Below are 25,514 nucleotides of genomic sequence, written 5' to 3'. Positions count from 1 at the left end.
GAAATTGTCCCATTTTTAACCATTGTAAATAAGAGGGAAAGAAAATGCCAGGGCATTGGTCCCAGACCCTCCAAGGCTTTCAGTTTGATAGGGCCATGGAAGGAGTGCTTCATTGCTTCTGAACTACAGCACAGTTTAGCAGAAAATAATGAAGTGCCAGTCAACTAACTGACTTATGCAACAGGGAATGCAGTTGAAAAAAAATTTAGAAAATCATTTGCTTTGGCTGAGGAAGGAGAGAAGAATATTTGACTTTGTTCTAGAAAGCCTTTGAGTGTTTCATTCCATACAGAAATCTAATATAAGAACATCCATGCTTTACCAAATGGAGTAGAGGTTTGGAAAAAGTGTGAAAGCCCTGTATGAACAAAGAGAACATTGTGACTTTGGTATAGGGAAGAAAAACACAGCAATTGGAATTTTTTAAACAATGAACTTTCCAAAAAGTTATGGTTAATGTTGCAGCCAGGACTGGAACAGATGGTGTGATAGGCTTGGCAATCTGAGGCATCACAAGTGATCACCTACATCCACCCAGTAAGAAAACAGTGGAAGCACAGTGCAGGAAGTAGCAAAAAGAAGTGTGTGTGTGTGTGTGAGAGAGAGAGAAAGAGAGTGTATGGGGGAGAAAACCCCAGGTCAGGTCTGACCAACAAGAGGAAATATGTACAGCAAAGGGAAGAAAAACAAAATTAGGCTTGTGTCTGTTGTAGGAAAGTTGTCAGGGAGAGAGAGAACCCTAGGAGGAGTGAGTGATGGCTTTGGACCCAAATCCCCAGGAAATAGGCACCTTTCCCCAGCAGGCTTGTATTGTTAATTTCAAGATTTGTGATGCTATTATTAAATTTAATGTTGACTCAGGGTGCCGGTGAATTTGATTTGTACAGACACTTTTAAGGGGATGAGCTCTAGGCCTAAATTGAAGCAGCCCAGCATAGGGCTTTTATAGCCCAGGAGATAAGTTGCTTTGATCAATTCAAAGACCTACACACGCAAAGAGTATGCTATGCCTTTGACATCTGTCACTGAAGAGGCCACCACAAGTGACCTCGTAAACCAACATATCTTGCTGCACCAGGGCATAAGTATGTGCCCAGCTATCTAATGAGACAGCTCACATGCTTAAGAATAGGCAACTACTTGAATACCTTGGCAAATGGGGCCCAAATCCCTGACACTGAGATGCCTCTAAAAAGTGCTCAAAGGAAGTCAGGAGGGTGAGATTGAACCTAGGACATAGTTTCTTGAAACAAGCACATAAATCACTCTTTTGACTCAAAAATGAACAATAGATGATGAATAAAGCAACTCCCTCTCTCCTAGAATTATAGATTAGTGTTAGAAGGGACCTCAGGAGGTCATCTAGTCCAATCCCCTACTCAAAGTAGGACCAACCTCCAAGCGTGCAAGGATGGGAAAAAAAGACAGACATGCCCCACCACGCAGAGACGAATTCAGAAAAATTGCAGAAACGTACAGTCTCCCAAAATTAAATTAAAATCAAGGAGAGCTGGTCTGGGGGTGTTTTGAATCCAAACATGCCCCTGCACTATTTTGGGTGCCTGCCCCCTGAAAGGGAAACTGACAGGGGAGCACAGGGAACCCCGTGCTTCCCTTTTAATAGCTAGCAAAAGCAACTCTACAGCAGGTCTCCAGAGCTGAGGCACGCGCCGCCCACTCCTGATGATCCTGACAGGCACCAGGAATGGAAGAGGATCAAGGCCATGCGCTGTCTGAACCTGAGCGCTCAGGTCCCTCTTGACTGAGCCCCACCCCGAAGACGACAGGGCCCAGCCGCACCCGGCGCATGCGCAGAAGGATGAGATGAGCTCATGGATCATGGGACAGGCTGACCGCAGAGATGGGGGTGGTGATTTAGATGAGCTCATGGATCACATGACCGGCTGACGTCAGAGGGCGTGGTGATGACGATGATGAGCGCGCAGCGCGCTGCTAAGCGGCAGGAAGGAGACAGCTCTGGGCGGGGGTCGCGCGCGCGACGCGTCGTCGGCTCCGAGGTAGCGGGTGCGTAAGGGTGTGGTGTGCGGGTGCCTAGCTCCGCGGTGGGGTCAGGGTGGCTGGGCTGGGGCCGTGGCGAGAGCGAGCCTGTCTGGGCGCGGGGCGGCTCGGCAGCGCGATGAGGCTAGGGCGCTGGAGAAGCTGCTGCCGCCGCCGCCGGCCGGGCCGCGCAGGAAGTTGGTGTTTTGTAACCGCGGCACGGCCCCGGCCGGGAGAAAGGCCTGCGCTGCCCCGCCCTGCCCCCATCGATCCCTCCTTCCCGCGGGGGGGGGCGGTGTTTGCAACGTCCTGGCTGGCTACTGGCTGGGCTCGGAGGGCCAGGCTTGCTTCGCTGGGTGCGGGGAAGGCGCCCCCCTGCCCCCGGAGAAAAGCCCAGTGTCTGTGTGGCTCGATAGACAACGTCTCTTACCGCCCGGGCCCGGAAAAGAGCTGGCCTGCCTTGTGTTGTGTTCTCCCACCCTGGGACTGACCTGGCTACAGCAACGCCGCCTACTTGAAATAAGCGCAGCCAAGTCCGTCCTTCCCCAGAGGAGACCGGAGAGGAGAGCCCGTTCCTCTCCTTTTAAAACTGAAAGAGACTCTTCCTCTCTCCCCCCCTCCCCCCTCCAAAACTCCCCTGAGAAAGGCCCGGGGCGGGTCTGGGAAGCAAACAGAACAAAAACGTCAACTGAAATTACTCGGCTTAACTGAAAAGAAGAGGCCTCCTGTCTCCAGCAGGCCCCAGGTTAGGATAATATTCCTTGCCCATCATCTTAGTGGAATGTTGTCACTGCCTTTTGGGGGAGGGACTCGTGCCCTGCTGGGGTCAGCCCGAGTTCCTAGGTTTGGAGATGTCTGGAAAGTGTAATGTTGCCACCCATTCAAAATTTTAAACTTGAGGATCTCTTTGTCTGTCTTCTGGTTTCTGAATCTTTAGGTTACACTTGCTTTATTTTTTTTCAAGCTTTTCCTCACATCCATGACGACTAGAAATTTCCCCTTTTTAATGAAAGCTGAGATTCTCATGCTCTTTCTTGATGCCGGTGCTGGGACTTTAAGAATAATACCAAATATTGTGAGACTTGTGATTAAAATGGCAAGAATTGACAACACTGAGTATCAGAATTGAATACATGATTTTTCAGTTTGGTGGCCCAACCAAAAAATCCAAAAAACAATTTCTTTAGTTTCAAACTGAATTTATTCATTTTTTTCCCTCACTGAAACAAAAAATGGAAACAGTTTCATTCAGGTCTACGTGTTTATAGCTCTGCATATAATTGGTCATGTTAGAGCAGGGTGGTGAACCTTTTTTATGTCAAGGGCCTGATGGTGGCCCTGGCGGCGGGGGAGGGAATTCGGTGGTGTTATTTTTGGTAGCAGTAGAGAAACACATAATACTAGAGAGAATGCGTAATGGAGGGGTCAGATTGGACAGGGAAGAAACTGGGATATTATTTCTCTGTCATTTGCCTGTGAGCTCTGACTTGTGAGTCTCTTGAGTTGGATGACTTTGGCTGTTTCAGATCTTAGCCCTGATCCTGTAAGTGTCTTTGCATGGAGCATGTTTACTTCAGCAAGCCCAAGTCTGCCAATATGTAGCAGTTGTGGGATTGTGAAGCTTAGAAGGCATAGTATTCCTGCTTGTTTCAGTGGACATAGCTGGTGTTTGAATTTGGTCACTGTAACTTCTACTGGGGAAAAGAATAGGTTAGGGAGGACGCTGCTGATGAGACCCCACCTCAATATGGAATAGGGACTGGCTTGTAAACTATCCAGATTTAGTGCTAGCATCATCCAAAGTAATCATCATTCAAACTACCATGTTTTTATTGTAGTTTGAAAGGTCAGATTCTCCATCCTCAGTCAGTCACAGGAACACTTAAGACTACTGAGATGTGTATGTATCTAGTAGGTGAGCACAACTAAGACTCCTGCACTGAGATCCGGTTGCAGGATGGGGATAATTGCCGATGCAATTTTCTTTGCCCTCCCAAAAGCAGGGAAGGCAGGTTTTAAAAATCTGCCCCTGAGAATAGCATGAAACTTAAAAGAAAATATTGGATATTCTGAATATGTTTACATGTACTGGAAACAAAAGTTGCCATGTATGCAAACAGGAGGAGGAAGAATGCTGCTAATCTACACAGTGGGGGACAGCCATGACTCTCTTTTCTTTCTGCTACTGTTAATTCATGGGCAGTGTTTGCAGAGTACCATTGTATTATTGCTTTTAGATTTCAGTGGTTGATTCATTTATCACATATGTCAACAAAAATTCCCAATTTGTTCTATTCTAAATTTCATGTATTAGTTGTACTTGTGCTAAACATTAACTTAAGACACACCACTCAATTATAGCTGATCCTTTTAAACTAGTTTTTTTGCTTTTGGAAATAGTTTAAAATTGTTCACTGATTGCACACATCGTATTTCTTCTCAAAACTGATTGTTTCCTAGGTCCAGGTTTGGTTCTTACACTGCTCCCATCTATGTGCTGACAGTAATACATTCTACCTGCCTGTGTGATTTTTCTCTCTGTATACACTGGAAGTAAGTGTTATGTACTTAAATAAACTAAAATTAATTTACTGCAACACATAACTTCTCATATATGATATCATATGCAAAGTATTGTATAAATACAAAATGTTATCACACTCATCAGTTGCCACCCAACCACTGGATTTTGTTTGCCATGGAAATATGTCAGCAGTTTTATGTTTGATACATTTCTAGATAGTCTACAGGATTTATCTTTTTTTTAAAAATCAGTTCCCCATTAAACTTTTTATATGTAGCTTTTAATTGTTCAAAAGAAAAGGTTTCTTGTTCTCTCCTTTTTAAAAAAACAAAAAAATAACAATTGTTGTTGGAAGAAATGTGCATGCCCTGTACCATGGAGTAATTATATATTATTCTAACAGTATGGGTATATTTCAAAGGTAGCAACAACTGTCTCATTGCTTGATCCTACACTTAAAACCACTGAAGTCAGTGGGATTTCATGAGAGTTCACTGTTGGAATTCAACTTCAGTTGACTTTGATACTAACTATGGGCACTCAGTACCATGCAGGATTGTTTCTTGTGTACAGATTGGTGTTTTAATGGTAAATGTTTCACATGTGGGAGAGAACTGTGGTGGTTTTTTTTTTTTTTTTTTTTTTAAAGCTTAAATATGACTTGAGCTTTGGAAGCTCTAGAGAGGAAGTGTTGTCCAGTGGGTATGGTACTAGCCTGGGATTTGGGAGACTGAAGTTCAATTCCCTATCATAGACTTCCTGTGTGACTTTGTGCAAGACATTTAAGTCCATATCATCCAAGGCATTTAAGCTCCTATCTTCCATTGAAATCAGTGGATGTTAGGAGACTAAATACCGTATTTCCCCATGTATAAGACGCACCCTTTTTCAAAAAATTTGGGGTCTAAAAACTGGGTGCGTCTTATACAGTGGTTGTAGATTTTTTTACTTGCATTTATGATGAATAAAACTTGAGTTCAATAACTTTATGTAATACATTTTTTTTTCAAATTTCGGGCCCCAAAATTAAGGTGTGTCTTATACATGGGAGCGTCTTATACATGGGGAAATACGGTACTTTTCAGGATCTGGGCCTTAGTCTCTCTGTACCTTAATTTCCCATCTGTAAAATGGAATAATAGCACTGTCATACCTCATGGTGGTGTGAGGGTGTACACTAAAGATTGTCAAGTGCTCAGATGCTATAGTAATGGGGGGCCATGTAAATATTTTAGGGAGGAGGTAGGAAGTTAAATCAGTTCTTCCTCTTTAGAAAATGAAGAAGTGAGTAACGTGACCAGATGATAAGCCACAGAACTTTATGCAGCAATAACGTAGATTCTAGATTTCATGTTAACCTAATCAGTTACAATTTGTCATTTTAAATGAGGGGAAAATATAAAGAGAACCACTAAAGCAAAACAAACACAAAAGATAATAAAATAGAAGGAATCTTTTTCATTTTCCAGTATTAGGAGTTAAGGGGAAGAGAATTTCTGTGCCCAGTGCCAGCAATTGCTATCTTGTTGGAAAAGGGGTACATTTTGTTAGCTTCAGTTAACACATACTGATACTGGTATCACAATTGAGAATTTAGGCACTGGTCCTAGTCTTAAGCCCAATTGTCTGTGCATACAAATCAGCATTTGTAAAAGTACAGTGTGTAATATAAGTGTATTTTCTGGCATCGTTAGCATTGAAGCAGGATATGAGCTGGTTTAAAGCATGTTATGATCTCTTACAAAGTGCTCTAAGCAAAATGGATACCTCTGCAAGATATCTTAAATGTCAATTGTAATTAAAAGCTTTATTTTTAAGTACACATTCTAGAAGCTTTGATACCAGAGAGATTTATTAGCTGCCTTCCTAAACTGTCAGAGAGATTTCAGGGATCGGCCCTGGTCCACAGACTGGTCGCTGAGAAACACTGATGTATATAGAAACACCTCAAATGACACCTATTTGTCTTATGTTGTAACCCATTCTGACTCTGTGATGTTCCTTTATGCATGTTTAATGTCTGAAACTTCTCTAGTGTGTTCTGTTATCTTTCTTGCCTGGATAACAAAGCATTTAGAATCCTGTAGGTAAAATGTGCTGGCATCCTGTAGACAGAGTTGTTGTGATGGATGTGGAGCTGTTCTGTAATAACTTATGAATACTCTGTATTGACTTGGTTATTGGGATATTTACTGTTTGAATGTATTGGTTTGGTTTAGTGAGGGCTGTATGGAAAAACAAACATGCAGGGAAAGACTAGTTCAAGATAAGCTACTTCTCAGCAAACACTTGAGTTAAGAGACAGTGTCGAGATAGGAGAAGGCTTGCACACATCAGAGATCAAAAAAAGATCTGGCCAGTTTAAGAGAACACTCCCTCAAGAAGAGTGAAGGAAGATGTTTGGGAGAACCAGACAGACTCAGGACCCCGATAGGGGTGTCTGAAGAAGTGAGGCCTGCTTAGGTTACCATCTGGGATGGTAAGCCCTTTAGGTAAGATGTGCAGTGGTATTGTAGCTTTGTTAGTCCCAGGATACTAGGGAGGCGAGGTGGCTGAGAGATCTTTTATTGGATCTGTTGATGAGGGACACAAGCTTTCAGGCTTACACAGAGCACTTCTTCAGGCAAGGTAGACATTCATGTAGACTTGATTGGTTTAAAATCTTTTCTATAAGTGCTTTTTTCTAATGTTAAAATAAATAGTACTTTGGTTTAAGAAGGCTCTCTGGTCACTGCATATGTTTCTGGTCACAGACTGCTAAAGAGAACAAGGTAGGTGAGGTAGCAGTTACTCAAACTCAGTTGGACCTGCTAGGATCAGAACAGTTGATACACAAGATACTGTAGCCTGGGGTCTAGTCTGAGAGTAGCAGGGGTTCACCTGGAGATAGGTAAAGGCATGATGCCTGACATCTGAGTGTGTGCACTTAAAGAGATCAGAAAAGGAACAGAGGAGCAAATAGCCCTGCAAGCATAACAAGAATATTTTAGATTCTTGTTGTAAGAACTGGGTAGTGTAGTAAAGCATTAACAGTGCTCATTGAGACTTCCATTTTAAAGCTTTTTTTGTGGTAAAGTTTATAACTTGACATATTAATAAAGGATCTGAGCTAAAACCGGACAGATGGTCTCTCCGTAAGAAAACTTTTCCATTCTAAATTGGGATGGTATGTGGGGGCAGTTAATACTTGAGCTATTTCTGCACTTTTTTATCTGTAGTTACAAATTATAACAAGGCTTTGGTAGCTGTTCCAATTTCCCCATCTCTAAAAGGGGATAAGATAGATACTTTAATTTTCAAGGCCATTGAGTCTCCTTTGTAAAGCTCTCTGAGATCCTCAGCCCAAAGGGGCTAGAGAACAGCAAATATGTTAAAGTATATCAAATCAGTGAGACCTTTAATGGACAGTCTTGTGTACTTTCATAACAAGCAAATGTTGGGTAGTAGTTTCAGAGGGGTCTGAATCTCCTCTAAACTCCTACATCATTCACAGTCTTAATTTACAAGTTAAAAAATTGTGCCTGAAGGATTAACCTTGTTGCAAGTTGAAAAACAACCCTTTTGTTCTAGCTGTTCTGTCTGAATCACAGCCAGGTAAGTAAAATCCAACCCTTTTGAAATAAATAAAAGTCAAAACAGCTGTGTTGTCAAACAAAACCCCCTCCTTCCCCTCCTTTCTACATTTCCTTTTGAGGTTTGTTCAATTCTCTTTGTCATGCAACCAAATACAGAATGTAGCAGCCCTGTATAATGAACAATAGATCTTGATTTAATGTCCTTGATGTGCAGTATCAAGCATTTGGTAGTGTCACTTGAAAGCTAAAGAGAAATAAGAACTTTTTCATTTGAAATAGATGCAAGTTCAGGAACAAAAGTGCCTCTCAGAGGGAAGTGGAGACAGTTTTTATATGGGACAACACAGGTCATAAGGGAGAATTCTTCCCCCCTCCGCCCCCCTTTCTGTCCTGGTGAGCTTTTACTGTATGGTGGGTATGGGGGGCAGGTGATGAGCAAAGACAGAACAAAGGACCTGGCTGGAAGTTCCGAGTGGATGGAGAAGGGGAAGTGACGGTGGTGATGTAGCTTATGAGTTCTGAGCAGTAGAATAGAGAGAGTCTATGGAGTGTCATGAAAACCAGGTGAACAATTGGGAAATGAAGACATTGCTCTGTCACCTGCTGACAGTTACCCACTCCAAGTAGAGAGTGGCAGTTTTAGATGGGAATTTGATTTTGTATTTTCAAGTGAAACTTAAAACTGGTCTTTCTTATTAAGAACATAAGAATGGCCATACTGGGTCAGACCAGTGTCTTATCTAGCCCAGTATCCTATCTTCCAGGGAATTCAGAGGGAATGAACAGAACAGGGCAACTATTGATTGATCCATTCCATCATCCAGTCCCAGCTTCCGGCAGTCAGAGGTGTAGGAACTTCCAGAGCATTGCGTTGTGTCCCTGTCCGTCTTGGCTAATAGGTCCACCAATGGTTATCTTCCATGAATGTATCTAATTCTTTTTTGAACCCAGTTATTCTCCTGACCTTCACAACATCCTATAGCAACAAGTTCCACAGGTTAACTGTGCATTATGTGAAGAAGTACTTCCTTTTGTTTGTTTTGAGTAATTTTATATCATCTGCAACCCTGGTATTTACCTCTGTCCACTGTGAAAAATGACCATTTATTCCTACCCTTTGTTTCCTATTTTTTAACCAGTTACTGATCGAGGTGAGGCTCTTCCCTCCTATCCCATGACTGCTTACTTTGCTTTAGAGCCTTTGTTGAGGGACCTAATCAAAGGCTTTCTGAAAATCCAAGTACACTATATCCACTGAATCACCCTTATCCACATTATCGTTGACCTCTGCAAAGAAATCTAATAGAGCCAGGCATGATTTTCCCTTTACAAAAGCTGTGTTGATTCTTTTCCAACATACTGTGTTCATATCTACATCTGATAACATGACTTAGTAAAGAACAGAATTAGGTCACTAGTACTAAAAGGATCTTCTAACATCATAGGATGTTTTTCATTGCATTCACTAATGGCGTAAAAGTTTGTGGAATATTAACTGTCTTTTACTGAGCTTTACTTCTCAACTAGGGTCTACCAAAAAATTATATGGACTGTTGTCATGTTACCCTTGCAGGTCACTCTTAAATGGTTCAGACTGTATCCCAGCTGTATAGTTTTTCAAGGGGGAATGCACTTCAGGAAAGAGCCTCTATTGTGCACCCATCAGCTAGATGTACCAAGGTCTTGCAGCTAACTAGGAGGCATAGAGATTCCTCTCCCTGATTGATTGTTGTTGCAATTTATTGAAGATTGTGGGCTTTTTCTTCTTTTCTGCCCCAGAGTAAACGAAGATGGCGTTTGTGAAGAGTGGATGGCTGCTTCGGCAAAGTGAGTGGTGGACTTTTTACCTACTTTCCCCAGCTGACAGTTTGGCTGTGTGTATAGGCTTCTCTTATAGATAATCAGTAGAAAAAAATATTGCCCTGTGTCCTGTTTAAACAGTTCTCTAAGGATGTGCGCAAAGATATTGGACCAAAAGAAACTGCCTATTTTGATAGCATCACAATCTGACCTTTTTGGATTACAATAATGGGAATATAGGCATTGCTATAGCTGAGCACGCCTGGGCTAGTAGCCTGTTTCTGGCACAGGTCTTAACTAATGCTTTAATGAAAAAAAAAATCCAAACTAACAGATTATTATAAGTGGAGCTTAGAAGCATTACTGGACACCTACCAATGTTTGCTTATTCACTTGGTCCCATATAGTACTTGGTCACTAGAACCCTGAAGCATTAGGTGATTTGCTTAAAAACACAACCTAGCAATCATAACATTAATTTTTAAATAAGAAATAACACTTGGGCCTGTCATATATGCATTATTTGTTGTATGCTGTTTGTCCCATTGTTTTGCAGTTCAGATTTCCTGGTGCAAAATGAATTAGCAATTAATTTTCAGACTTGTAGAATACCTTGTTGCAAGGGTCAAATTGAAAAGCTGCTTTCCCTATATTTTAGGGACACAAGCATTTTCCGATCAGTGCTCCCAGAAATTACTTCCTCCATTCTTTCAGGCACCATTTTACGACGTTGGAAGAAGAATTGGTTTGACCTGTGGTCTGATGGCCATTTGCTATTCTATGATGATCAGCATCGGCATGACATAGAGGATAAAATCCACATGCGAGTACACTGCATCAACATCAGAGTGGGAAATGAATGCCGAGGTAGAACATGTGGCTTTTTGTTTTTTAAAATTACTTTCCAGATTCCTTACCTGTAAACTAGTAAAGGGAGTGGTTTCTCATAGCATTGTATTCCCACGTATCATATGGTAGATCATCTTGGCGTTTGCTGCAATTCACATATAAGACACTAGTAGAATCATGGTGTGCCTGTGGCATCTGACACTGATTCTGCTGACATATGTTGTGGGTAAAGTGCTGACCTGTGGCAGAAGTAGTGTGAGTTGGGGATATGGATAGCAGATTGCTGATATGCCTGATGTAGTGTGCTTCTGATGGATGTTGTAGAGTTGGAGCTGCTCAGAGGCTTGAGAGGAGAAAAGAGTACTTGGATGGGGCCTTCCCTCTAGTTCTATCAGGCTCATTTTTAGCACACCCTTTTTATTAGAGGCACTATTCACTTGATACTTGATTAACCAGAAGGACACCAGTGGCAGAGAGTGCATTTATTTGGTAAAGAAACACCAGTTCAATGGGCACAGCCCCTGCCCAACAAGAAACAGGACAGAGCATTAAGACTGGTGGTGTTCAGGCTGGTGCTTTCCACGGTGTCTTGGGGAGTTGGCATCTTTTTTTGTTCTGCCATTGTATTCAATGTGCGGTCAGCACACAAGGAGCAAGGCTGGCCCTTACTTATGCAGGGCCCTGTGCATGGGGCCCCATCCAGCTGTCTCCTTGCTTGTAAATAGGATTATAGTAGTCTGGCTAGTGACTTGACATGTGGATCCTAGCTGGCCTAGGTCCTTTGTGGCTGTGTGAGGCAATATAGGGCTAAGGCCTCTAGTTGAGGGGGATCAGCTTGATTAGCAATGAGCTCCCATGGACGTGTTTTCCCCGGATCCCTGGTAGGCAGTGAGGCTGGTGTGTTTTTCTTGTTGGGGAGAGGATACACTCACCAAACTAGTGTGCTGTTAACACACAATTACTCCCTAACACTAGTGTTCTTCTGCTTGAGCTAATACCAGGTAAGGGATTCTTTGTCATTACAGCTTTTTAATTTCAAGATGTGTTTACGTTTTTAAATTGATTGAGGCTTCAAGTTGCAAATGGCATTGTGCTCTGAGAGACGGTTGCATCTTTCCTAAAGCACAAAATTGCTGGGGTCTCTTGAGCTGATGCTGTATGTGCAGGCAACTTCTGATTTCAGGCAGGAGAGAGATTGAGGAAGTTTAACCTGTGTGTTTGGCTGCATTTTATTTTATTTTTTTAACCCACTTGAACAAGATGGATTTGTATGTGCGGTTTTGTCTCTAACAGAACTTTTAGCCTAACATTTTTATATACAGTAACAATGAAATGAGAGTTGGTAGGCTGAAGTCCTTCCCTAAGAGCTTTTTGCCTGAAAGCCAGGCCAAGCTGTAGTAACTTTCTCCTGCCCTGATGGAGTCGCTAGCCTAGGGGTATGTCTACACTGCAGTTGGCCTCTATTAGCTGACTCGGTCTTGCAAGGCTCAGGCTGTGGCGCTATAACATTGTAGTGTAGATATTTGGGGTTGGGCTCTTGAGACCCTGTGAGAGGGAAGGGTCTCAGATCCTGGGCACCAGTCTGAGCCCAAATGTTTGCACTACAATTTTATAGCAGACAGCATGAGCCACCCTACCCAGGCCAGCTGCAGCTGTGCCATAGGTCTTTTATTGCAGTGTAGACATACCCTAGGAGACCAATACCTGCATAACTCAAACCTTGCTGTACTCAAACCTGACCAGAAGGACTGAGACCACATGAATTAAGAGTATTCAGGGAATAAAGGATTTTGTTTTCCAAAGTATTAAATCAAAATCTTTTTTACTTTCTTTTTCTGGAGTAGATTTCCAGCCCCCAGAGGGGAAGCCAAGAGACTGCTTGCTGCAGATTGTTTGTCGGGATGGGAAAACTATCAACGTCTGTGCAGAAAGTGCAGATGACTGCTTGTGAGTTTCCAAAGAATGTTGTTTAACATGCTGTACTTAGCCCTTTGTAGCCCAAGAATGGGCCCCAAATATTCTGGAATTCCTCAAGGTTGCTACACACTGGCGAATGCTGAGAGGAAGAATGTTCCTTTGATATGGACTCTTCTTCCTCTCTTTTTTTTAGGTTATATCTTGGCACAGGTGCAACAATTGAAGAGATGGTGGGAACATGTTCCTTCCCTCCCGATTTACTGTTATAATGTTGCCCTGTCCTCAGTGTGGCTGCAGGTCTCCTGCATCTTTATGCCTGGCTCTTTCTTTGTTGCCCTTCTTTGTATTCACAAGGAGCCCCAGAACAACACACATTACTCTTGGCGTAGGTTTATGGACTGTACAAAGGAATTAGGACCTCCTTGGTCCTTCCCACAATCCCTCTGCATATGTCCTAGCTTAACTTTAAGCTATCACCACCCACAGTAACTTTGATATATATTTTCCAGCATATCACTTATTTACTGAAACTTGGCTTGTACAGTACCTTTTACCTGCTAACTGTATTTTATTCAAAACCTTACAAGAAATGTGGAGTATCTCTTTATCCATTAAATAATATGTTTCTTGCAGGGCATGGAAAATTGCTCTCCAGGATGCTAGAACAAATGCGGTAAGTGCACTGTGAATGTTTCCATAGTGATGGGGTAGGGAGCGAGCGTGTGAGTGACAGTCAGTGGCCTAGCAGTTTTTCTTCACACTACCTTCAAGAACCCATTTGAATTATTGTGCTTTGTCCCTCATTGCCTGGGCCAGAAAAGAGTATGAGCATCATGGATCTGGTGCCCATTTTGTGGCTATGCATGCTGGTTAAAGGAGAGAAATGATCTTCTGGAGCACTACAAATACTGTGCTATAAGGCTTGTTCAAAGAGTAGTCTCAGAAAGCTGGCAGTCATTCTCTGGTGAGGAAAAGACAGATCTGTAGACTAAGAATGAACTGGTTAAGATACAGTCTGACCCTCCCACTACTCATCACCTATTGGGATCAGGCCCATCTAGATGGGGGATAGTCCAAGGAAGCCAGAGAGTGGGGGTGAGAGTGACATCTACATTTATATAGGTTCCCACATTGCCACAATAGCTGCTGCATCCTATCATGTGATGCTCTTTATATTTTTGGATACCTGACGTAATATTTGTAGTGTGGTAAAAGTGCTATTTTCTTGTAGCAAGTAACTACATCACAGTGCAGAAAGGCAACGTTCAGTAACTTCTGAGCTGAAGCTAACTCTGATTTTTGAATGTGTTATAGGTGCTCTAAAAGTACAACTGTTAGGGTACAATTTGCCAAGCTAACTAATGTCTTGGGCTATGTCTATGCTTATGGTGGTGTGTAGATTACATACACTGCATGCTATAAATAGCAGAGTAGATTGTGAGGCATTGCTTAGGCAAGTAAAGATGTGCCAGAACCTTAGGTATGTTCCCTACACTACTCTCTACCACCCAAGCAGTGCCTCTAATGTCTAAACTGCTGTTTTTAACAGTGTAGTGTCCCGCTGCTGGAGCCTTTTCCCCATGGCAGTTAAAGACCCTGTGCTGCCAGAGCCTTTCACTGCTATGTTAGCTACACGTGCAGCGTGGCCGCAGCTTGTTTTCACGGCAGCATGTAGCTACATGTGCGCTACAAGCTGCCACCAGTGTAGATGAGGCCTTAGAGTGTGACTTTCAGATGTTATCTAGTGTGAAACCTCTAAGATATTATTTAAATAATAAAGGCGCCTACCTAGAAGCAGTCAGTCCACCTACAGGCATCTAAGTAATTGACCAGATTTTCAAAAATGCTGAGCATCTAGCAGCACCCACTGCCTTCCTTAGGAATAACAGGGTGCTCCCCACTTCTGAAAATTGGGTCACTTAGGCTCTGACTCTGCAAAACCTCACACACTTAGTAGTCTCATAAGTTCAATGGAAGTCCTTGCATGTGTAAAGCTGCTTGTGTTTGTTTGCAGGAGCAGGGCTTTATTTTGGGCACCTAACAGTAGGCTCCTATTTTTGTTTTTGTTTTGTAAATCTTGGCTCTAGTTCCTTCAGTTGAGGCAGGGAGTGAAATCCTCTCTCTGCATGGATGGAAAACACAGGACCAATCAAAATAACCCCTGGTCTCCTAGAATCTCGAATAAAACCACAGATATGACTGGGCACTCAAAGCTAAAATGCAGAAATTCTTTGTTAGACAGAGTTCACTTACAATAGCTTGAGTCGGGGAGAGAATTTTTTTAGGAGCTTATGAGAACAGTATCACTGTGAAGTTAGCCTTTTTCTTATGGGAAGTCTGGTCGAATAGGAGCAGCATTATACATCGCCACAACTAGAGGCAAAGATCCAAGGCCCTTCTGAAACATATAAGGAAACTTTTGGAAATTTGCAGTGGTTATTCTGTGAGTTACTTCCCCTCCCTTCTGCACTGCCTTCGGAGAGAACACAGATTTAACAAAAGACGCTTTTAAAAATAGTTTCAGTGTAATGTTTTAAATTATGTATGTTTCTACAAACAGCTGAAAGAAGGGGACTTTTAAATATAGATCTGCTATTTTCAGGTCCTTGTCTTATTTGTAGACAAAGAGCATGGGTTGCTGAGAAGCTTGAAGTCACTGGTATGAAACGTTCGGGTGCAGCTGGGAGCTTTACCTTTTCATCCTTATAGGCTAACATCTGCACTCAGTTGCACTAATGTAATTCCACTGAGCTTAGTGGAATTACTCCAGAGTGACTGAAAGCAGAATATATGAACTTGTATCTGAGCTTGTACAGAAAGAGTGTCATCTTTCTCCTCTCCCCCCCCCCCCCCCCTTACTCAAATTAACCTGAACTAGAAAACAGTAACCTATCAGTTGAAAGTATTACGATAAGGGGAATAAAATGAGTCTGAGAAAAGAAAATGGCTTTGCTGGCTCATACCTTGCCAGCTGGCCAAAGCTTTGCTCCCATATTTGGAGTCCTGCTGCAACATATATGATGCACTCTCTCCTCTTTCTTCCTGGTGTGGATCACCCCATGAAGTTACATCCTCTAGAAAACCTTGCAAACTTGGGGTCTGTACTGTGCTACTGTAATAAAGCTTTTCATTTAAAGCATTGGTATGGTGTGATTTTGACACTTGTAGGTAATAAATATACTCAGAAATCTAGGGACACTTCAGTTTACTGTTGGGTCTCTTGTGTATTTAGTCTATATTCTAGTCACTTCTGTCTGTGTGCAAAGAAGTGAATAACTGCTGTCTGTTTTTGTTAATGTTTAGGGCTATGTTGGTTCTGAAGTGATGTATGATGAGACTGCAATTTCCTCAGCTCCTCCTCCATATACAGCATATGCAACCCCATCACCTGAGGTAACAGTGTAATAAGGAAGCATAAAATGAGGAAAGACTGACTGTATTGAATGCTCAGACTCAGTTCCTTGGAAGTGCTGTTGCTTTGATTTTGTTTCTTAAAACATAGTTTAATTATTTTTTAATGGAAAAAGGGCTCATGGTTTTAAAAATGACAAGTGATTTTGGGTGCCCAGCTTGAAGCATCTTTACAGGGACTTAACTTCTGAATGGTGGTTGCTTACGACTTCTGAAAACCAGGACCCATTAAGGTGTCTCAGATTGGGCAGAGAAAAATAGAGGCACCCAAAAATCACTAGTCACGTCTTCAAATTTTGGCCATGTGTTCTTAATCTTGGGTATAACATCCTTAATATAATCCCTAAACTGCACCAGCAACGGGGTGGAGAGTTAATCAAAGCACTTTAAACAAATCCAAAAGATGCTTGGTAAAGCAACATCTAATAGATCCATTTAATTTCCCCAGGTTTATGGCTACGAACCGTACAATGGTGCATATCCCCCACCTGGTCCTCAAGTCATCTATGCCTCTAATGGGCAAGCATATGCTGTTCCTTATCAGTATCCATACCAAGGTAACGAATACCAGCTCCTTGCTCCAGCTTGGTTCATATGTTTCTAATCAAGACTGACGTTACTATGAAGTAATATATGTTTCCTATGGAATAAAAATTGGGTCTTATACCAATTGCCAATATTGCCATCACACTTGATGCTGAAGGTAGCTGTAGGTAGTTTTTAGAAGGAAAATTCCCATTTGCCTTAACCACTGAACTATCCTTCCTTTCAAAAGTGAAAGGTAGTAATTATCACCACACACAGACAAGAATAGGAAGTGAAGAATTCTGAGTTCAGTTGAAGCTGTTCTTGGGATTTAGCAAGAGAATGTACTGACTCAGGATGGAATTTGTCCAATAGATTTGGCTTAACATCTCTACTCTCCCAAAAATTGCTATGGGAACGTAACTTCCACTTTCATGTTAATGGGCTTGGATCCAGCCCTTAATGAGCACAAATAGTCAGGATCTTAGTTGTAAGTCACTCAAAAGCCACCAACTCTTGCACATAGTGCCCTCTGGCACCAGGGTTGGCCCTTGGCATAGTACAGACTGAGGGAAAAGGTCCCACTTAATGAATTGGTGTGAGCACTTCCTGCTGCATCTGGGTTTTCCTAGAGAGCTCTTCTCCTGAGTGCCAACCTTAGAGGAGGAGTGAATTGTTGCAGGAGCTGCACGACTGACTTCTGTGTAGCTGGAGACCTAATCCAATGCAGAGATATGGTTGGCTTGGGAAATAGTAACACATCTTTGCTCTTCTGTATGGCAGTTGATCTGAAGATCTCAAAATACAAACATATATGAATTAAGCTCACAACACTTTGGGAATTTTTTTATCTCAATCTTGAATATTGAGAAACTGGGGCACAGAGATTAAATAGTTCATCCAAGGCCATACAAGGAATGTGTGGCATAGCTGGGAATAGAACTTATGTCTCTGGATGCCTTCTCCCTTTCTGTGGTGATGGGGAAGGCTGCTGTCTGTACTCTCACCTAGCATGATCAAGAATTGATATCAGCGGCCAGCTCCAACTGGAATTGGTTTTCACCATACCAGCTGCAAGGAAGGATATTGTTAGTGTTCACATTAAGGGGAGGAGGAGAGAGGGTGAATGGGTAAGCTTTTCAACCCTGCATCTAAATCAAAATATATGTACACACTCTCTTCCTAACCAAACTGTTACTACTTTCTAGGACCTTATGGCCAGCCCCCTGCAAATCATGTCATCATTCGAGAACGTTACCGTAACAATGATGGAGACCTTGCACTGGGCATGCTCGCTGGAGCAGCAACTGGAATGGCCCTGGGATCGTTGTTCTGGGTCTTCTAGGTTCCCTGGAATCCTTGTCTTTGTAGCTCCAAAAAAAACCTTTATTTATTCTTCCTGTGCAATAAGATATTTTGCGAAGTACTGTTTACTGTAAAGGTTTTTAATAAGACAAATGCAGGAGCCCCTCTTTTAGTAGTGACATCTTAATTATAATTAACCCACTTTTAACTATCCCAAGGCGAGGGTTTTAAGGCGCCATTTAATTGAAATGTGGTTAAAGATGCACTTGCTAATTTCAAGAGAGCTTCTTTTATGGAGCTTGGCTGTCTGGACTTATAGTATTCTGTCCATTGATCAGTGGTCAGCATTAGTACTAATGGAATATTATAAGCAAAGGATAAGTGTTATTTGTCACTAGTCTTAAGAACAGACTGTTAACATAGACTCCAGAACTAAGGCTTATTTCTAAGCCTTGATATGATCTAGTTAGTCTAGCTGCCAACTCCAGCATGTTATAGTGCAATAGCGGCAAAGTGTACTGAAGTCATGTATTCAGGGAATTTACGCTATCAGCTTCACAAAACACTCCTGAAAGTAGACGGACATGCACAGGATTCTATTCATTGCTCCCACCCGGGCAATCTTTACTTTTCAGTGAATTGCACTGAATTTCATAAATAAATGTGTAAATGTAGAGGGTTATTGCAATAAATCGGCAGTAGATTTAGCATACCCACTTCCCAAGCCCGTTTTACAGGATAAAATCCTCTCCAATGAGATCAGTGAGGCAAGGAAATACTCCTTTATTCCTTTTATGCTATAAGAAATGTTAATGATTTCAGTACTTCTAAAGTGAGAGAAACATCTGTTGCCAATACAAGCCTTTTCTTTAACCTAGTCCACAAGACTCTAAGCAGTTGGATCTCAGACTTTAATACCAGGGTAACGCTAGGATGGGGAGATTCTGGGATCTGAGTAGACAGGTGGTGTTTCCCCATGCCCAGTTACAAATACATTGGTGGGGAAGAGGCAGTTGTGCATAAGTACACCTGTGCTAAGCTCTTCTGTTGCTGCTCCATTTGTAGCATGTACAGAGAAGACTGCTGATCACAGCCATCCTTGCAGGGCTGGACCTGGCAGTACCTAGATGTGTTAAGAGTAAGCTGGAGTTTGTTTGGGGAGGGGACCATGGGATGAATAAGGAAAGGAGGAGCAGGCAGAAAGCAGACCGAGAGAAAAGGAAAAGGGGAAAAAAGCTCTAGTGGACCTTGTATGCAGGCTGAGCACCCCATTAGTGTATAAGCCAGTGTGTCACAAATGAGATGAAGATCCGCTCTCCCGTATCTGTTACTTTACCATCCCATCAGTTCCTATAACAAGGTCTTGACTGATAGTGGGCATATGGGTGCTGTGGTATCTGAGTTTTATATACACACAATCTTCCCTATCTTTAACTAACCATTAACTCAACCATTAAAAGATTTCCCCTTCCTTTGTCATGCTTCCCGTTGCAGAAACACCCCAAGGGAGCTGTTCCTTCCTTTGACTGGGTGACTACTCCTGAGTGGTTTCTCATTCTTGACCAGTTGCATAGTCCTGCTTTATAATACAAACTGAGTTGTACTAGGCATGGTGGAGGAACCAATGAGCAGAAATGTGTGTGCTTTCTTACTGGGAAAAAGTGCAGGGTGCCTCATCTTTGATCTTTGTAGAAAGTTGTCTGCCTTTTATATTTCCACTATTTTAAAGCTTCCTATAATGATGCCATCCTTAATATTTTGAGACTTTTGCCTCTTTAAGCTTTCAGTTGATTAAAATCCTTAAGGTGTGGAAGCCAGAGTATGTCTGGGAAGATGAAAATAGATGGGATCTGGCAGCCATATAAGTTTGTGATGAGAAGGAATAAACTTGGCTTAACTTTAAAGTGTATTTTCTGGGTTGTGCTGTACAACCAATACCGGATGCTTCAACGCTTGGAAAAAATTTGCCAGTGAGAGAACAACATTTTGTGACCGTTTTGGGGCCAACTGTCATAAATGGACTTAAGCTGCTTAAACCCATTGAAAAGAAATGTTCTAATGAGGGACTGATGTTGTCTTGGATGTATTGCTAATTATGGGCCTGAACCAAAGCCTATTGGAATCAATGTGAGTCCTTCAGTGACTTCAAGGGGCTCTGGAACAGACTCTATTTTCCTAATTCTGCCCTTGGGTGCATGTAATGGCTCCCACTGAATTCAATGGGCACTGCATGCATTCATCCAAGAATGTGTGTGATAAGAACATGTGTTGTACAGAAACAACACATGGCATTTCAAAAGAGGAATAATCCTTTTCAAAATACCTTTCCCAAAAGGGAAACTGACCCATGACCAATTCAAAATATTGGAAATGCATCACTGAATCCTCTCAAAGCCCAATCCTGCGGTGTGCTCAGTACATTGATATTCATGAGAGATGAGGTTGCTAAGCTCTGCCTGTAGGATCGAGCCTAAATGAATACTTATTAATATTCCAAGCCTCGAGGCTACCATGGAATTGGTTGTATAACAGTCCTACCGAACTCTGTTTGGAGCTCTGCAATCTGACTAGCTGACTAGAACAATCTGACTAGAACACCTGTATGTCACCTATTCCTGTGCTATTGTGTGCGTAGCATGTAGAAAATAAAAACAGCAAAATACAACTCCAATTTTTTGTGTGTTTTGTTTAAGATTGTAATGGTGGGTGAAAGCAAAGCACAAAATACATCAGTCTGGTAATTTAGCAGTAGTTCCAAATTTTTCCAGGGTCTGTTAACTACAGTATAGGAGTTTTGTGTCTTGTGCTGAAAGCACAAAATTGTATCCAAGTCCCTGATTGTACCAATAAAGCCCATAAGGAGAAGGAACTCTATTGTTAGAATTTTCATGTGTACATTTAGTTAAACTTTAAAATGATTACCTTGCTTTTTGATTTGAAAGTTCATAATGAAATAAATCAGTGTCTAAAAAAATAAGCAAACAAAAAACCAGACCTTGCAGAGTAATGCATTTAAAAGGAAAATCCGTAAAGAAAAGCCGAAGGTTCTAGTTGGCTTCTGTTACTGTAAACTGCTTTCAAAGAAAATCTTGGCAGCTGATTGTCTATACTAATTAATCTAATAGCATTTGTTTATAGCTGTTGAGCACACACAGGGAACTGTACTGGAACATGTAATCAAGATATTGGTCCCTTTGGTGCTGGGAGTTAGGAGTTTAGAGCCTTCCTTCTGATGATGGAAGATCCAGGTAAAGAAGCATTGACAAGTTAAGCAGAGATGTTATGCTCCAGATAGAGAAGGCTTTTTGGTGGATAGCCACCTCAATTTACTCATAGTTAATGAGATGGACCATAAACAGCAACCCATAAGTTCACTTCCCTAGAACACTGGCTTGCATATAATTTCTCATGTTTAATGTAATGGCTTTATTGTATTTACAATTGTCTGGGTGGCTACACAGTAATGGCCTTCTTCATCCTCTCCCACCAACTTAGATGTGCTAAGCATCTGCAAGTTCTGAGGACCATAATAGGGGCTGCAGGTGCTCAGCACCTGTGAAAATCTACTCACTAATGAGCACTTTTGCTGCTGCTTTCAGAAAAGCTTGATAGGGCAGCGGCAGCGATGATGTTATAGTTTGAGTTTGAGTACATTTTCAAAAGCTGGCTGAAAACTTGGTCCTAAGCAGACATTTCCTTCTGAATGGTGGTATTTGCTGAGGCTCCGGTTCAAACGATCCCTACTCAGCAAATCATTTAAGCACATGCCTTGCTGAACCAGGGCCTAATACCGATCTATGTAGATCTCTTGGAGCTATACAGGTACTACAGTTCCACTAATTTTTTTCCCCTTCCCCCAGAGTAAGGTACTACATGCGGGTGGCAGAATTGGGTCCATATAACTAATGTATGTTCAGCTTAAATTAAAACATTTGCAGAGACCATAAGCCTGCATTGTCAAATGTGACTTGTGATTTTATTTTTTAATTGTGCCTGAGTGCTGGGGATTGGAATTATTTATGGGAAGAGCAGTAGCATTGTCTGTTTGGGTTTTTTTGAGAAGACATTGTTTCCTGTGTTAGAATACACTCCACAACTAACTAGTGCCTAGCAGGAGCTGGCTTCCAAAACCATAGCACAGAACAGTCAGCTTTTTGTTGAGGCTTCACTTCTAGCACCATCGAGCAAAGTTCAACAAGGAAGCAAAAGGGAAATATGACCAATATTTCTCAAGCATGTGTCTGGTTTTTTTCCACTTCCCACAAAAGATATAGAGCACGTGATATAGATGACATAGAGGCTAGCATAAACATAAGTTGCTTTCATTCTGTGGTGCTTTAGTGTTATATGTTCTTACCCCATGCTCTGTATCCTATCTACTGCTGTTTCCCTTATGTCCTGTTCTCTTACTATGCAGTTCTAAATTTATAATGAAAATTCTTACCAATAAAATGCATATTAAACTACAAGCTTGTGTCTTGATGTATTTTGCTGTTTTGTCCCAGTAACTTGTAACTGCGTGTACTCTTTCAGATACACATCCAGCTTGTACAAAACAAAACCATGTTTCACTTTACAGGGAGGTCCATGGTGTAAATACTGGAATTCTCTGCACATGCAAACTTTCCAGAGCAATTATCAGTGACACTTCGCTTTATTCTCCAGCATAAATCAAGAATTGTAGCCATTGAAGTTAGCATTTGACTTACTTTTTGTTTTGATTTGTCCACTTCAGGCTGAAAGCATCTGCCTGATTCTAGTATTACACCATAGTAAATCTAGAAGAACTCCTATGAAATCAGTAAAGTAACTCTGCATTTCCACAAGGATAACTGATGCTGGAATCAGGTGCATAATAATCACATTTCCTTATTCGCTGAACTCTTTAAAATTGAGTTGAATGCATCAACTCAGTACTTAGTATTTGATCTATATCAGCAGTTCTCAACCTTTTTTTCCCAAGTACCACTCCAGTCAGGTCAAGTACTGCTTCACCTGACTGTACCTGACCAGAGTACTACTTGGAAAATAAGCGCAGAAACTCTGCAGCCCTTTGCCCGTTTTCGGCGGCGGCAAGGGGGACATGATTCGGCGGGGGGGGAGGAGCGGCAGCTTTTCGCGGCGGCGGGCAGGGGAGCGGCGGTGGCAGCAGGGTTTCTCGGTGGGGGCGGGGGAGCGGCGGCTGCAGGGTTTCTCGGTGGGGGGGAATCGGCGGCAGCGTTGGCGGCTGCTGGGGGGGGGGGGGGGGGGGAGCGGCGGCAGCAGGGTTTCTCGGCGGAGGGGGGGGGGGGGGATTCGGCAGCGGAATCGGCGGCGAGGTTTGCCTCGCGTACCACCGAGTGAGAACCCCTGATCTATATGATGTTTGTCCAGATTTACATTTTCATGCAATTTTGTCAGATCTCAATTGTTTGTACATTTTAAAATTTAGAAATAAATTGTCTAGGAAGTCTCTGCTGTGGGATGTGTTGTACTCCTAGCCTAAATGCAAATGGAGCCAGGTTGGTGCTTATTATTTATAAATATTTACTTGCTAATTAGCACAACCAATAATGTTTATACAACACCCATAGGGTCTCTTTTTTCAACAAAACATTAATAGTATATTCCACTCACTCTATCTTGAATTTGCCAGTATGCTGGGAATTAAAATGAAATTATTTGTCAAAACAGATCACTGTGCATTTTCAAAACACAAACCTTGGTGTGTGTGTGTGTGTTTAATTTGCAACACTCAGCAGTGTGAGTCTCCACCAGCCATTCACGTAAATTAGCCAGATCGTGCTGTATTAAAAATCAGGAACATGAAATAAATCAATCTCAAACAAACCGGTGTGTGTGATAGATAGATAGATATGTGGATATGAGTCCACAGTAATTGCTTCAGGATCCAGTCCTTCAGAAATCATCCAAGTGTTTTTGGTCCCGCATGCTTTGGCGCTAGGTTCATTTAGCCAGTAATAGACTTCGCCGTAGATATTGCACTCGCTGGAGCGTGTGCTGGGTAGGAGTGGGCAGGGCAGGGTCAGATCCTAGGAGATGCATACATCCCTGCATGCCAGAGAAGCCTGCTCTAAGGAGGGTCTCTTGGCACCCTTGTGGAAGGGTGGAGCCCTCTCTGCACCCCCAGCAGCAAAACAGATCTGCCCCCTAACCTCCACAGAGCTTGCCTTTATTGAGCCCCTTTGTTCAGGTTTGGCAAAGAAAAAAACTTTTTTTTTTTTTTTTTTTTTTTTTTTGCTAGGACCCCCTTTGAAATTATTTCAGGTTGTGATGACCTCCCCATGCTATGCCACCCTTACTGGCATGCATGGGGGTTGACAGCTTGCAAACACCCCCCATAATAACCTCACGACTCCCAGTATGAGAGCCCCTATTTTACAGCATCTTTATATTGCTTCCTATGCCTAGACAAACTCTCTACTAATCACAGCCACAGTGGCTGTATTTTGCCATATGTCTAGTCTGTCTGTTCCTTTCTTTGGTGAATTCATCAGCCTGATCAGAAGTCCGAACTCTGGGCACATCTCATTCCTTCATCCTCTTTAAACTAATTGAAAGTTCCCCCTGCTGGCATACTGGCTGACCCAGCTCCTACCTCCCCCCTCTCCTGCTGGAGAGCTGATAGGACTGTACTCAGCGAGAGCAGAAGAGGAAGCTGTTTCCCTTTGTTTTCTCCCTTTTCCTCCAGCTTGGACTTTGTCTGGAAGGGGGAGAATATCTTAATGAAAACAGCCAGGGACCCCTACCTCAGTGATGGATTTCCTGGCCTTTTATCAGCGGTTGCAGTGTCTGAGTGGCTCCAACATCAAAATCCAGTTGCTTCATCCAGCCCCCATTCACAGTGATGTCCGTTGCTCTGCGTGCTTCAATCTATGGTTCCAGAGCAGGGACGTGCCCCTGCAGTGTGAGCAAATCCTGCATCCCCTCACGCTGCTCTGCACATGCAGTGATCTGACTGCCGGTGGAAGAGGTGTTCACTGTCATGGTTGCATGAGAGTGCAGAGATGGGACAGAAGGAGGCTGGCAGATATGCCATTACACCGACCCTATGGTCACTAATATCCCATAGATAGAATGGCACAGGAAACAAAAATTTCCCCCATGCGTGAGAAGATTTTAGCTTTTATACCTTTATGGCTCTCCTGGTGTTCATTCAGAAAATGGAAAGGCAGAAATTACATTTAGACACCTGTCTTGCAAAGCATGTACATATATGCTTAACTTTAAGCATATAATGAAAATACTTGAATGCTTAAGTCTTTGCAGGATCAAGGTCTTAGCTTGTAAGCTTGCTGGAGTAGGGACCCTGTCTTTTCACACATTTGCAGTGTTAGCATACTTAGTGCTATATAAATAATATATTGCCATGATAGCAGCTGGCTCAAAATCAGAGGCTGGCTCTGTCTTCAAGCTGATGCTCCATAGTCTTGTTCAGATCTTCTCCTCTTGTGGAGAGAGACATGGGGGCAGGTGCTAGATTGAATAAAACATTGGTTTCTCTCAGTGCTGTGCTTGAAACCATAACAGCTAAATGGAGCTGAACCCTATGGCCTCAGGGAAGCAGCCTTTCTGCTAACGGGAACTCCCTTGTTTGCTGTCTCATTCTG

General features: G+C 42.4%; 1 protein-coding gene across 5 annotated transcripts in view; it reads left to right on the top strand.

Annotated features, from left to right (window-relative positions):
* Window positions 1–19,945, top strand: part of PLEKHB2 (pleckstrin homology domain containing B2) — a 48,614-nt gene extending 28,669 nt beyond the window's left edge. For 2 of the 5 annotated variants that reach the window (XM_067538869.1, XM_067538868.1), the window contains exons 3-10: window positions 1,646–2,025; window positions 9,877–9,924; window positions 10,612–10,764; window positions 12,588–12,693; window positions 13,297–13,336; window positions 15,967–16,056; window positions 16,523–16,631; window positions 17,808–19,945. In XM_067538869.1, the coding sequence (XP_067394970.1) occupies window positions 9,888–9,924; window positions 10,612–10,764; window positions 12,588–12,693; window positions 13,297–13,336; window positions 15,967–16,056; window positions 16,523–16,631; window positions 17,808–17,944 (672 nt within the window). In that variant the 5' untranslated portion in view covers window positions 1,646–2,025; window positions 9,877–9,887 and the 3' untranslated portion in view covers window positions 17,945–19,945. Of the gene's footprint in view, window positions 1–1,645; window positions 2,026–4,458; window positions 4,552–9,876; window positions 9,925–10,611; window positions 10,765–12,587; window positions 12,694–13,296; window positions 13,337–15,966; window positions 16,057–16,522; window positions 16,632–17,807 lie in introns of those variants that run through there. The other 3 variants (XM_067538871.1, XM_067538870.1, XM_067538872.1) reach the window with 3 other exon arrangements.
* The last annotated feature ends 5,569 nt before the right edge of the window (window positions 19,946–25,514 follow it).

This window comes from Emydura macquarii, unplaced genomic scaffold (genome assembly GCF_026122565.2).
Source record: "Emydura macquarii macquarii isolate MOO-44397 ecotype Brisbane River unplaced genomic scaffold, CSIRO-AGI_Emac_v2 contig_499, whole genome shotgun sequence".
Classification (NCBI taxonomy): Eukaryota; Metazoa; Chordata; order Testudines; family Chelidae; genus Emydura; species Emydura macquarii.
The sequence above is the reverse complement of the archived record's forward strand: the minus strand, read 5'-3'. Positions and strand labels throughout refer to the sequence as shown.